We start from the raw sequence: 15,203 nt of genomic DNA on the forward strand, positions 1-15,203 counted from the left end.
GACTGGCAGGAAGTGGGTGACTTCAGTGGAAAGAAGGACATATGAACAAGCTTGAGCCAGGATTTGTGTTTTTCGGTTTTAAATGTTACTAAGCTAGTTCTTATCCTTTATGTAACACTGCCTACTTATCTTTTAAAACCTGAATTCCACAGTCATATAGTATCCATGGGAGAAATCAGATGCAGTTTCTCTTAGAAGACAATGTATAAAAAGATACATGGGATGGAAACAGACCTGAACCTGATACAAATCTCTTTTCCTCTTCTCAGACTGAGTATTTGGAAACTATTTTTAAATTCTTGTAGTTAGAGCATTTTCTGTCAGCAGTTCTATGCATTAAACAATGAAGTTATTCTTTTGCATATAAAACAAACTTACCAGTGATGCTTTTCAGAATATGCAGTCAATCCCCAACTGTATCACATAGGAAGAAATACAAAGAATCTATTTTAAAAAGATAATATTTACAAGGCTGCAAACAATTTTAAATGGCATGGAAATGGGGCTTAATGGCGAAATTGTATAAAGGAACCGATTTCCAAAAACATGACCATTCAACAGGTATAGTTATCTAAAAATAAATGCTAAATGTCCTATGATTTGACTACAAATTTATGCAGGCAAAAAGGAGACAGATGGCAAGAGTTTTGGAATGGGAAAGTGGGGAAAATCTCTGAGGGGTAAGGTGATAAGCCTTTAAGTGAAGTGAAGAGGTCAGGTCTGGCAGGCACCATATTGGCCACATGATGGATTGTAGGGTCTGGCATCTTGTCTTCATGCCTGGGGAAGGAAACCCCCTGCCCAACACCCGCCTCCCAGGTGATGGGTGTGTCCAGAATGCTGGAGGCAGGGCTGGACACTTGGCTAATAGGTTACTGAATCTGTCAGTCCACTGCCTGGTACTGGGAATTTCCTGTGGATCTGCCCCCTGTACCAACCTATTTAGGCCTGAACCAGCCGAGCCGCTGGGAAGCTATGCCAAGTGTGTCTCCATGATTGTGTCCTGTGTCCTGTCCCCTGGCTTGTCTCCAGTCATCATGGTATCCCAATTCAGCTCTCCATGGGAGCTGAATTAATTGTTGGTATTGTTTTTTTCTTTCTTTCCTCTTTAGTCCATTTCCTAGCTGTATTATGTGTATTTGGGGGCTGCAGGCCTTGGTAACAACTGGCTGCCTGCAGCCTGTTAACTGTATCATAAAGACTCCGATATTTCATATCCCAAAATGTGGCTTCTGGGATGATTCACTTTCAACATAAAGAGCAAGCATAGTGAGTGGTCCTTAGTTGAGGGGAATGACACCTGGAATTGTTTAATGTAGTTCTTATAGAGTCCTCTGGAAATTCTTCTAGGGCTGTTATGAAACAGTGACCACAGATGTGCTCACTAGCACCTGCATAGGCTTCTACCATCGCCAGGTGTCACGGTGCGATGTAGCTGAGAGTACTCTCACCGGAACTGAACCTGTGCAGGCACCAGGCCCTGGAGCCTCAGGAACAGTGAGGTAGTGCCTCTTACTGCCATTTCCAGAAACGGTTGTCTTAATTAGCTTTAGATCACCATAAGTAGTCTGCCTAAGGTACTTATTATTTTGTAGACAAATGTCCACAAAATGGCTAATCGCAATACACATACACTGAGCTTGGAAATTAAGCGGTGAGGCAAAATCAAGGACCCTTTCAGTAATGGATTCCTAGAGGGAAGCACTTACAGCTCACTAAAATGCCTCGTGATATACTAGGAAAAGTATCTGTGTGATCATGAACTAATCAAAGTGATTTTTGATTAAGAAAAGCTGGGGGACACAAACTAAATGTTGGGGTGAACCAAGTGAGGTACCCCACATGCAAGATGGCGGGTGCACATCCCACCATCCATATGCTGTGGGCTTAGTGACAGATTTGGCGCACATAAAGGGCAAATTACAGAGCCAGGACCCAAACACATTCTGAAGGTCAGGAGTCATGGGGCAGCATTTATTTGACTGGGCAGAGACTTCCTTAGAGCACTCCCTTTAGGTCTCAGACAGTGATGTACGCAATCAAGGGCTGACTTACAGAAGAGGCCATGTCCATTTAAGATGTCAGGGCCTTCTCAGATTTCCTACTCTACACAGGGGGTAGCATTCACCAAGGATATGGTCTTCCTCTCAGTGAAAACATCACCCATCCTTATCTATGCCCACAAGTTTCTCAGTCTGCCACAGGACACTGTCACCCATGAAGCAACCTAAGGAACTTCCCACGAGAGACATGAGATAAAAGTAAAGCTCGGGCTACTGAGGCCTAAATCCTTCAACACATTTCTTCCCCTCCCTTCTGTCTCCTCTCCTTTTCCTCCAGACATTACCTTGTAGGTGGCTTCATTTTCTTTTTCACACCAAGATAAAACTTCATCGAACTGAGAGAAAACATTTTGTCAGGTTTACTGCTCTGTGAGGGAAAAAAATTAATATGTCATTCAACAGATTCTGTGATTGTCTTTATATTTTCATTAAATACCAGCAGTTATTTGAATGTTGTGGCCAGGTAACTTGCTTAATTTGAAGGAAGACCATTTTTAACAATCTGAACTGTCTTGTATAGAATAGTCAACTCTATCTCTTAGTTAAGTACACTACCAAAGGATACTAAGAAGCAGATAACTGGCCAATAGGAATGAATGATTTATGTCCACCTTTATCAGAGGCTGAATCAACTTAGCTAAGGCTAAGCTGTTCCCTCAGACATAGCAGCAACCATGAATGACAGCAGGGAGAGTAAAAAGCAGCAACTTCAACAGTACCAGGAGAACAATGCCTGTGTATTTGAGAAACACTGTGCCTTTATTTATACAGGAGCCTGATAAACTCAGGATTGCCCACAGTGTGTAGACCTTTGGGTTACAGAATAAGAGGTGAAAGTAACAACAAAGTCTCAAACCTCCACCAGCATGCAAAGGAAAGCAAAGACCTAAACAGAGAGAAGACCCAAGGACTGTGAAAAAGATGTCTTTGTTTCAGTCTTTAAACCGAATATACTATAGGATGAATTGCAAGGATACTCAAGGGGAGTTTTCTCAAAGTAAACCTATGTGACAAGACAAATTTACTGTTGTGATACTATAATATTCTCCTTTGGTTATGTGTAATTTCTGGATAAATTTGTCCAAAAGTTCAATATATTAGACAGGAAGTATGCTATGGGTTGCTTTAGTCACTGCATTTCAAAGTAAAGTTTTTAATTGAGCCAATTAAATGAATGTACTTGAAAAATTACTCCTGTGGCTAAAATGGGTTTGTTTATTAGTGCATGGGACTGTTAACAACTGCCCTTACCTCATTTGCTTTTTTCACACTATTAGCAGTGTAATGGTAATATTCTCTGAAACCTCTCACCTTTCATGTAAATCAAGCCTGAAAATATTTTAATTAACGTTTTCCATGCAGGGAAAACGTGCAAAACAAAATATATCTTCCCCTGTGTATTATCCTAATTTGTTGTTAATGAACATTCATAAATTATTTCTAATTAACACAAAGTCGCTTTAAATATACTTCTCAATTTGTAATTTCCACTTACTTCTCAGTAAGTCATCTTTTAAATATATACAATCACACATGTATTAATGGAAACTACCAAAACAGCTAAATCTTTGCTCAAACAAGTTGAGGTATTTTACTATTGATTACTATTCAATTACTTATAAAGTTAACACTGGTATTGTCTTATCCATTAACATGAACAAGAACAAAACTGTGGCATGAAAATATAACCAGCAACCCATTGCTACAATGAGATGTACAAGTCATTATGTCGAAAAGTGAACTTTACAACTTTGGGGGTGGGGAGTAGGCAGGGGTGTGTGGGGAGGTGGGAGATGGGAAGGGATGGGAAGGGGAAACAAAGGAGGAGGCAACAATGCTTGATAAGAAATGTACTCATTATCTTGCCCATGTAATTGTAACCCCTCTGTACGGTATCTTCACAATAAAAAGAAAAAGAAAAAGAAAATATAACCAGCAAAAAAAGTGCTGAAAATAATAACATTCTGAGTTTAAAGGAACTACATCTCTAATCTAACTTCCACCATGGGAAAAATCAGAGGATCAGCTGCATTAATTTATCCTGACAGATATGCAATAGAAATTCTCAAGTACTTAATAATTAGGCTATAAATAGAATAATTTGTGGTCACTAAAAAAATATGTTCTATGTCCTGAAGGAATACTCTCTTTTTGAAAGGCTCTTGAATTTGCACTGCATTAGCAGTACTATATCAATATCTTCAAGCAGGGTGATTCTTTCAAAAATATATAAATTCTTAAAACAAAATACATTGTTAAGGAATATGAAAGTCTTTATCTCACAGTGACAACCCAACCCACCCATATGTAAGAGTTGTCACTGTTCCACAAATGTTCCCTTGTGGCAGATATTAAGTTTACATGAGCTTCAGGGAAAATACTATAAACACCTGAGTTGTATTCATAATGATATTGTAAGATATTTGGTACAATTTAAGTGAAAAGGACCCATCCGCTTTCAAAAATATTTTGTCAGCTGAAGTAATGTAAGCTTAATAAGTTTCCTTAGTACATTTTTTTACTGAAACCTTTCAAATCTGATACTCGGGAATGAATTCTGATTCACCCTCTTACTTTTTATGCAATCCTAGACAAGTTTTGTGCCATCTCTGTGACTGATTCTTCATATGTAAAGGAGGAATAGTAACAGTACTGATTTCATTTACTAAGTCTAACAGTAACATGACATAATACAAGTAGAATGCCTAGAACTCTGCTTCACAGACAACAGCCAGCTGAAAGCAAGCTGGGGTGATCACCACTGACACCAGTTGTTCTAGCAGCCTTTTGTGGGGCACAATTGAAGATATCAGTGCCCTGATGGGATCGAAATATCTGGGGCTTAAACTCAGAACCGGTGCATTTTCCTTTAGCATTTTTCACTCAAGGCTGGCACTCAACCACTTGAGCCACACCTACACTTCCAGCTTTGATGGTTAATGGGAGATGAAAGTCTCCTGGACTTTCTTGACCCAGTTGGCTTCAAACTGTAATCTGCTGATATCAACCTCTCAAGTAACTGGGATTCCAGGTTTGAGCCACTGATACCTGAATAGGCTGCAGCTTTTGAAAAGCTACCTAGTGCTCTTCCGCCATCCACCATTTACATTAACAGATGTATTCTAGTCCTTTCTTACATACAACATAGTGAGGTGTTGGCTGTTCATGTAGAATTGGCAATGTCTACTCAAGTAAGTATTAACATCCAGTAATACCCAGGTCCTACTTTCATTTTGCATGTAAAGTAATTAATTGCCTCGTTATTCTTCCAATCTCAAAGCAGTAGACTTTCCACCCAAGTGATCACCATCCAAAACAGGACAGAGACCATTTCTAGAAAGTAGCCTATGGATCTTTTCCCTGGAAATCCTAAGTCAACTTTTCTATATGGCCTGGGCAAAACCATTCTGATCTCTAAGACATTATGAAGGTTTTGCATATGGTTCTCTATTTGGTAACATGCTTTCTTTGCTCATCCAAGTTTAGAAGAGTGAACAATGCTACATGTATTGGAACTCATTCGTTTTGGGCAAGGTGTTGTGGTAAATACCTGTAATCCAACATTCAAGAGGTTGAAGCAAGAGGATCAAGAGTGCAAGCCCAGCATGAGCTACATAGTGAGGCTTAGTCTTCCCTAAGCCAAAGAGTTAGACCTTATCTCAATAAAAGATTCATATATATACATATATTCTTTTATATAAATATATCAATCTATTTGGAATATTTCCAAGCATTAGCTTTTAAAAGTTAAAGTTGATAATAAATAAGCTGGTTAAAATGTGTTCATGGACCTAACACTTAGGAATGGCACTGCTGAATTAAGGAGAAAATAGATGAATAAAATAACTTCTAGATATTTCTATATAGTAACTGTACAATTTTATCCTCCACTAAAACCTGATGAAAATTCTAATTACTCCTTTAAATGCTGAAGTTGTCAATCGTGTTTTTAATCATAATACCAACAAGCACAAAACAATATATTATACTTTTAATTTCCTGATGATTAATGATGTTAAACGTTTCTGGCTCAAAGACTTGTAAGTCATTTCTACAACTTCCTGCATACAGTTTCTGTTGTATCCTTAGCCCAAATGTTTATAGGATTATCTTCCTATTGCTCATTTGTATGGTTCTTTATATCCTACACAAGTCCTTTCCTCAGATTTATAAAACACAAATAAATTTGTTCAGCCTGACATTACCTATTCATATTCTCAGTTATGTCTTTTGAGAAACAAGCTACTCTCTCTGTATATATGGCATATATACAGAATATATATATATATATATATCAAGTACTTTTACATATACTTTTACATATATTTTATTTAAGCATTAGAACAACCTGTCCACAGTATCATCATGGAAAAACAACTGTTAGCAGAGATGGGATTTTCAGATGTTAACATCAATACTCACAACTAACTGTTAGCAGAGATGGGATTTTCAGATGTTAACATCAATACTCTTCTACCTACATTATTTATCTGTTTTTTTAATTCTAGCTTTTATCTCTAGTCTACCATTGTTTTATAAAAGCTTTTAGGCAATTCAAACTTACAGGGAACATTCTGTAAGATTCAGTTAATAAGATGACACAAGTCCATTTATTCAAGTGTACAAGAATGATTTATTATAAACTCCAGGTTTTGCTTTCAAAGCTCAACTTAAGCCTCCTTTGCCTTCAAGGTATTATGCATTCTCTCTTAATTTTATTGGTCAGAATGCAGTTTTAGATGCTAGTTTCTATAAAGCCACATTACAATTGTCTTTAAGGCTAAGTCATTCTATGTCCTAAAATTTTTTTAAAGGGGTTAGCCACTACATTACTGACCATTAATATCATATCTCAGAGTGCTACAAAAAGTCAGCTTACCATGCATTTTATTTTCTACAATGACCTCAAGAGAGATGCCAGGGAGGAATATAATATAAGAATATTGTGAGCCACACAAGACGTGCACATGTTCAAATCCTGTTTTTAACCATTACCTTCGGATCCTTGTAAAGAAAGAGATGTCCGTCTCGTAGAACAAAATAGCGATCTTGAAACTTATTTCCAGACAGAATTTTAGAGGGTTCTTCTTTGATTTTCAAGACTCCTTCTTTGATGCTTGTATCTATGAAAGACAGCATTATTTTTGTGAGTTGGGTCCATTTTCACTTGTTTGGAATACAAAATAAACCATGTATATATTTTCATTTTTGTTAATCACTGTATTTTTGCCATGAGGCAGCCTAAGGTTAGCATCTAGGAGCATCATTGTCAGGAACAGTTTTTTATTATGTGCAGGTTTGCCAATGATGTCCCATTATCCCTGGGATGGAAGCATATGTAATGTGGTTAATCTCAACCGAGTGTGCTAGCATTGTAAAACATATCGAGCTTGAAGACTTCATTCAAAGAAAAAAGGAAATATTCTACATTTGAAATCAATACTCTACATACTGATTACCTGTTGTAATGGTTATATTTTGGGTATATAAAATTAAATAATAATAGAAAAATAATAAATTCAAATCCACTTGTCCTTTCCAATCTGATTTTCAATTTGTATAGAAGAACTTGTTCACAGATTAACAGCCTCCTGACACTTTGCTATACTTAGATATCTATAAGTAGTCAAACAAGTATACTGGCACAGAACTGTAAAGAGCCAGAGATTCTTTACCATTTTGTTGACAGTACAGCTAATTATAAAAGGCAGAAAACTATTTCTCTAGTTTTATTATTACAGCAAATTTCAATAAACTGGTTTAAAACAAACAGCACAACAGATTTTTATATTAAATTAGGCTGTAGTTTTCAGCCTGTTACTATGGCATACCAAGATAATACTGCAGTTTTCAAAGAGCTTGTATATATCATCTTCTATGATTCTCCTGAAACTTTCCTAAGTAGGAAATCATTTTATAACCAACATAATTATAGCTTTTGCTGTTAATTTGTCCAATTTCGAAAGTAGCCATCTTAGAATTCAGTTCACTTAATATTAAACACAGACTTGTGTCTTCTATACCAAGACAATAAAACCTAAGCAAACAATAATATTGCCTTGAATAAGAGACTTGCAGTGTTTGAAGAGATGTCAGTAATGATCTCTTTGAACTATTTTCTATGGTTGAAAGCTTTCTATAAACATCTTGGCTAAAACAGTTATTTATTATATGCTGTATTTGCAAGTCTCACAAGGAGACATTTAGACTTAAGACATTTAGATTTTCTGTTCCTTCTGGGTAAAGATAATGGTTAACAATCCTTTACATTTTCTACATTAAATTCCTGCATGTAAAAGAAAGCTAATAAGCCTCACCCATTGGTTTTCTCTCCATAGAATTATACTATCAGAAAAAATCAGGCCATTCATAATCTATAGTGAATACCAATGACTGTAATTTAATTTCCAAGATAACCCTTCCTCCTAAGTGATCTAAGTTTTAACCTTCAACCTGTTTTTCACATTTTTGCATTTAACAAGAAGATCTGATAAGGAGTGAAATGTGAATAAATTCAGCTAAACTATAATGTATAGACTCACATTATTGTTGCAGAAAGATTCTTTTAATTCTACTGGTAGTGAAGGGCTTAATTTTCCAAGTCTGGATTTATCTGTAAGAGCAGCTGCATTCTGTTTTAAGTTTTAAATGCCTCTGACATATGTAGCCACTTAAATGGACAAACAAAACAGGGTTTTACACTTAAGTTGTAAGTTTAAATATTGCTTTCTTATATAAATTAAGACTTTTATTCTCCTAATTGAAATTCTACTGTAGTTTTAAAGAACTTTAATGATAAAAATTAGACTTTTGCAACATAAAATTCTTCCAGAACCTTTCAGAAGGCCAAATTTGGAGAGTTTACTATAAAGGATAATGATAAAAAAGATAGTCTAGTAAGAATAGCTATGACAAAGTTTAAATAGCAGCTAAATGAAGTTTCATTATGCCTAAATGTCTTAGCTTTTAAACGACAAAGTAGAGATGGAATTTGAGGACTATTATATTTCTTTTCAAGTTAATTAACTCCTCATTAGGATAATGGCAATGACACAAATGTTTCTGAATAAAATGCTGCTTTTAAAAAACACAGACCTGATTTTAAGACATCAACAGAAAACTCTGCTACTCCTATGTACTTCTGTAAAAGTCAAGAATGCTATCTCATTACCTAAAAATGATTAAGCAAATATTAAATGTTGGGTGATTATAACCCAAACCTATCCTTGTTAAAAATGTCTCTATTTTAAAATTAGTCAGATTAGTGAGAATAATGAAGAAATTTAAACTCCTAAACTTTAGCAAATACTTATACAATGATAAAATACTTGGGTAAGGAAAAAAATATTGGAAGCAATTTATCAAAGAAAAGTACAAAGTATAATTTATTCCATATGCTAAGGAAACATTTATTCCATACGGTAATATGCTAAGTTAATAAAATGCAAACAATAGTATGTGTGTGTGTGTGTGTGTGTGTGTGTGTGTGTGTATATATATATATATATATATGGTAGAGATTTAGGGACAAGGACATAAAGAGAAATGTGAAGGGAGGAAGCAGACTGCAAAGGATGTTGTTGTAAAATGTTTTGCATTTTGCTTTTATTTTTTTATGTCTTGGCTTGAAGAGAGTTCCTCATGCAATTTGACCAACACCCATTGATCTAGATTCCAGCCCAACTTTCTGTTTTAACACGTTATACATTAGCTATGTGTTACTTAGATACTCTTGTTTTCAAATTGCAGATTTCCACTTGGCCCTATTAATAGACTAAAAAAAAATCTTAAGAATGGAAAATAGGTAATGAAATGCATTTCTGCTTTGAAGAACAATTGTTTCTGAGATGATTCCAGATTTTCTTCTAATAAACTGTCAAAGAAATCACATGTGTTTTACTTTCATTAATTTACTTCTAGATCCCCATGGCCCACTTGCTGGGTATAGAAATAATAAATGGAACAATGATTCTGGAATAGGAGTAGGTGGTTATTTGTGATTGATTTAGGATACATTAGCCAACACAACATAGAATAAATACCTGAACTACCAATTAAGGACATCAATAAGCTCCCCTACCCAAGAGATACATGACACACTCAAATACTACAGAGAATTCTTCTTGTAGTCTTTCAGAAAGTATGGCATGGATGTAGATCAAAATCATTAAAAGAAGATAAAGGTCTCCGAAAAAATAACCTTCTATGGCAAAATGACTAAAACCTGTTTGGATGATTTAGGTGCTCATAAGAACAGATTGCAGGGCTGGGAAGGTGGCTCAGTGGTAGAGCGCTTGCCTTGCATGCATGAGGCTCTGGGTTCAATTCCTCAGCACTACATAAGCAAAAAGAAAAAAGCCGGAAGTGGCACTGTGGCTCAAGGGGTAGAGCTCTAGCCTTGAGCTGAAGAGCTGAGGGACAGCACCAGGCCCAGAGTTTAGGCCCCACAACTGGACCCCCAAAAAAATAAAACAAAAAGAACAGATTGCATTTTGTAAAAGTACTTGCATGTAAGTAAAATATATGGACAGTACTATGAAATCAGAATTTATCAGTTAAATTTTAATACAATTAAGAGCTCGGTGTACAACTATTAGTTGAAGTACCTGTATTCAATCTGAAAAAGCTTATAGCAATTTATAGCCATGCCAACTTCCCAACTCTCAAAAAAAAATTCTGACAAACAGACCAATTATGTTCTCCCTGTAATCTAGGGAAATTTACTTACCTAATCTCATCTTCCATTTTCCTCACTTAAAAACAACAAAAGAGCTTAAAAGGGCATTTTTGAATGTTTAAATCTGATTCAGTATCTAGAAAACTTGGTAATGATGTGATTAATAAACATTAAGGGCTATTAATATTATTAAAGTTATGGTGAATTATATACTAAAAAAATCTTTAACTCTTTGCTTTGGTAACTGGTATTTATATTTGAGGCAGACTGAAATGTTTTCTAAGCTGACATAGATAATTCCAGAACAGAAGAGCAAAAGTTTCACATACACACAAAAAAATAAATAAAAATAAAATTCTGTTATCTCATACTTGCCCGGGACTGTATGACAGAGCTCACCGTGCTGGCTAACTTACAATGAACCAAACCATGTGTAGTTTATTCCCTATGAGAGGGTAGGTATACTTGTTGGAAGTGCTATATTTCATATTTACTTGTTTTTCAATATCAGTATCACAGAAAAAGTGAGAAACCCAATCAACGTCAAAGCCTGTATAACTTGTACATGGTCAACAGCCAGAAAACCCCCCAAATTTAATTTAATTCAAGGAAACTACTCACCATCAATCTAAAGGTGGGACACATGTTAGCGGGCAAAAACAACCTTTAAAAACATGAACCATTCTGTTCCCACACTTTAACTTATACCCTCAAATTAGCCAAATGCCGCCATGAGCCAGGGAATTTTCTCCCTTGTCTGTATTTTCTTCTTCTTTACAGTAATGAGATTCTGTATTTGGGTACTCTTTTTTTTTGTATTTTCAAACACCACTTGTCCCTTAATAATTATTCTGTAATCACCTGAATTTCCAAGCCTGTGAGAGGGGAAGCAATGGAACCTCACCTCTGCAGTGTTTAATTGTGTCAGCCGTTAAGAATCTCTTCACCACAAGATACGCAGAGCCAGGTTCAGCTAATGAACTCCACTGAAGCACTTGCTCCAAAACATTTTCAGTGTAGTGAAGAGGGCGCTCTGCAAACACAAAACCCAAATGAAACTAAAAAAACATGAAGAAAATGTTTGTTTTATGATTGTAATTTTTTAATCCATTCAAAAAGTTCCATGTATAACTATACATATTATTATATGTTACATTGACAGTAATAGTCGAAGTACATGTAAGAGGATACAACACATTAAGCACATAGTAAAATTTATCCTCTAAGTTCACCAGTGCTGGAATACTAGTTTGTATGCAACTGAGATTTTCCTTCAGATAAAATGGCAAACTACTACTTTTAGTAGAATACTAGTTTGTATGCAACTGAGATTTTCCTTTAGATTAAATCGCAAACTACTACTTTTAGTATAATGAACATGTGTCTTACTCCATCTTGTTTTAATTTAGATAACATCCTTGTTTGCTTAGGGATAAGTGTCAATTTGCATTTGTGATTCAATTACTATAAAGGGACAAGCAAAATTAACCTTGTCCAGTATTAAGTAATAGGTAGAAATTACTCTCTTGTTCATATCAACATTAGAAGGTCATTGTTTCCAATCAATATTAGTGAATAATTTATACCAAGTGTTCTCATAATCAAGATGAATATATAATTAAGAATTAGTGCTAAGTAATCTGTTTAAATACTGATAGACATATGAACTATAAATATTATAGGGCAACATTATGTTAGCTGTTGATAGAACAAGCCCATAACAAGAACTTAAATGATAAGCTAAAGATTTCTTTTTGATGAATCTTCATCTACGTATATTTTGTTTTACATAAATGCCTCATATATTTTTAGCATAGTTTTACAAGTATAATCAAAACTTCATAGGAAAAATTCTTTTTGTTTTTTCCAATGAAAGTATGCTAATCAGATAATAAAATGTAGCCACAGAAACATATGCTGGGGAAAAAAAAGAAATAATGAACTTTCTCATGATAGCAAAAGTGAAATATACAGAACAGAAATTCTTATAGGAAAATGTTGATACTGCTTTACTGGTATCACAGCCATACATGTCAACGCAACTCATTCAGACTGTCCTAGATGGGCAGCGCATAGTATTCAAATTTGTTTTAAAGAAGTAACATTAATGACCACAAGAAAGAGTGAATGAATGGCATGAATCTCATATGTGACTCAAAAGATGGTGATTGTTTAAAAAGAAAGTCATTTAAGTAAGCCAGGCCCAAAGAAACATAGGTCCCATGGTTTCCCTTATTTGCAATATCTAGTATATGTATGAGTCAAGCAGAAAAGGTCAGATAAGTTGATGTTAGGGAAATGAACCCTAAGATATGTATTCAAATGTTTTTTTCTTTCATGCGATTGTTTCTAACACATTTATAAGATTATTTCTTTGTTGCTTTGTATGTCCCTCCCTTGCTTTCACTGTATTTGATGTTGTTATAATTTGTGGAGGGGAAGGGAAAAAAATAAATCGTTTAAATAGGGATACAGGTGGACCCATTGCAACAATGAGACGTACAAGTCTTTATGTCGAAACGAACTTTACAACTTTGGTAGGGGAGGGGGAGGAGGGTTGGGTTGGAGGGAGGGGGAAAGATGGATGGGAAGGGGAAACAAAGGAGGCGGCTACAATGCTTGATAAGAAATGTACTCATTATCTTGCCCATGTAATTGTAACCCCTCTGTACAGTATTTTCACAATAAAAAAGTGATGATGAAATAAAACCAAATATATGTCACACCCTCCCAAGTTTTCTGCTTGTATATAAAGTACCAGATGTTTGCTTCCTATCCAGAACTGAAATCCATTTCTTCATATTGGGCCTACTATAGTAAGCCTACTTATTATATGATTAAATATAAAGTCTTTAATACATATATTTTGAAAAAATGTATCTCCATTAGTATATTAATATCTCCTCCACACAGCATCATACTGAGTGAATAGTCAATAAATGTCTTTAGTACTGTTAGTTTATTAATTTCTTCAATAGCCCCAAAATTAACAGTAATATTTGTTGTTAGACCAAAGGAAAAAAATATAATTCTTTGTAAAACCAAACAAAATCTTTTGTGTACTTCAATGCTGCTGTCCTTTAACTAACATTCATAAGGCTTCAACAAAGATAAAAATTGTCTATAATTTGCCACAATTGTAATTCAACTACCAGTTAATGCGTTAATTGGTTTTCTTATAATTGGTGTTGTATATATGTAAATGAAAAAATAGAGAATCAATCAGTATTCCCTTTTCCCATGATTTTACTGCTTCTAACACTGTACCACTACTAACCCCATTATCTAACTATCTAGCATCTATCTATCAAACATTATACATTGGTTCTTTTAAGTTCTCATGGTAACATTCTTTACTACATGTTATTATTACCAGTCATGTTATACACGTAAGGAAACCTGATCAGAAGTTTGGCCTTTTGCTAAAGTCAAGTTAAGTGGTTAAAGCCAGGGACAGAAGTTTGAACTCCAGACCAACTTGGCTTAAATTATCAACTCTACCCAATTTTAAATGCCACCTTTAGTTTTATTTTGGTCAAGAATAAGCTCCCCAGGAGGATTTTCACAGGAAATTTTGGGGATAAATATTATCAACTGACTTTTAAAAAAATAATTCTAGGGAGTTCCGGGAAGATGGCGGAGGAGAAGCTGGAATCTGAACAAGCTCTCGCATAGAAAGCAGTTTTAGAGTTCCAGTGAACAGTCCTAAGCCAGAGAATCACACCAAGTGAACCATCACAGGACAGAGAGTTAGACAAGAGAGGGAAGCCAAGGCAAAAAGACACATCTGAGCGCTCGCCAGCAGCCGCCCCGGCAGCAGTGGCAGGGTCGCAGCGGAGACCGCAGCTGGGGCCATAACTGAGCGCTCACACAGAGAGTCCGGGACGAAGGAGCCAGACGCAGCGGGCGAGCGGATTCTACTCAACACCAGCAAGAACTGACAAGGAGCAGACAGCTTCATCCTGCAGTGTGCAGACCAGAGACGACCCAGGATCCAAGACTAGGTGTGAGTAGAAGCCCGACGTCCTCACTCCTTCTCAGGGAGCAGAGGAGGGAAGGCCACCCTTCCCCCCCCCGCCCCAGCACCAGTGATCTCCATCATGGACACCGACAAAGCTCGGAGGAGCTGCCAGCTCCAACCCAGGCCTTGGAATAAAACAAGTCATTTAGCAGGTCACAAGAACTTAATGGCGAAGTGACCTGCCAGACTCGGCTCCATCCAGGGAAAAGTCACCTAGCTCAGGCACCAGCCATTCAAGTGGCTTTCCTCACTGGGTAACCAGAGCCAGAGGCTGCCCCTCCCTCTAGCAGCCTCAACAATCAATTGAAAAAACAGAAACCCTAAGAACGGCTCCAGGCTGGGCTCTGTGAGTTTTTTTTTTCACAAAACAGCCCCAGGAAAAAGCTACTGATTGTTGAAAGGCCTCAACTCTACCCAGAACCTAGCCTCACCACTGCATCCC

General features: G+C 36.2%; 1 protein-coding gene across 2 annotated transcripts in view; it reads right to left on the reverse strand.

The window, feature by feature from the left end:
* Positions 1-15,203, reverse strand: part of Arap2 (ArfGAP with RhoGAP domain, ankyrin repeat and PH domain 2) — a 143,953-nt gene that overhangs the window by 13,476 nt on the left and 115,274 nt on the right. For both annotated transcript variants that reach the window (XM_013009096.1, XM_013009097.1), the window contains 4 exons: positions 11,645-11,773; positions 7,059-7,186; positions 2,348-2,430; positions 379-414 (listed from right to left, as the gene is read on the reverse strand). In XM_013009096.1, coding sequence (XP_012864550.1) covers positions 379-414; positions 2,348-2,430; positions 7,059-7,186; positions 11,645-11,773 — 376 coding nt within the window. The remainder of the gene's footprint in view (positions 1-378; positions 415-2,347; positions 2,431-7,058; positions 7,187-11,644; positions 11,774-15,203) is intronic.

Source organism: Dipodomys ordii, unplaced genomic scaffold (genome assembly GCF_000151885.1).
Source record: "Dipodomys ordii isolate 6190 unplaced genomic scaffold, Dord_2.0 Scaffold8, whole genome shotgun sequence".
Taxonomy (NCBI): Eukaryota; Metazoa; Chordata; class Mammalia; order Rodentia; family Heteromyidae; genus Dipodomys; species Dipodomys ordii.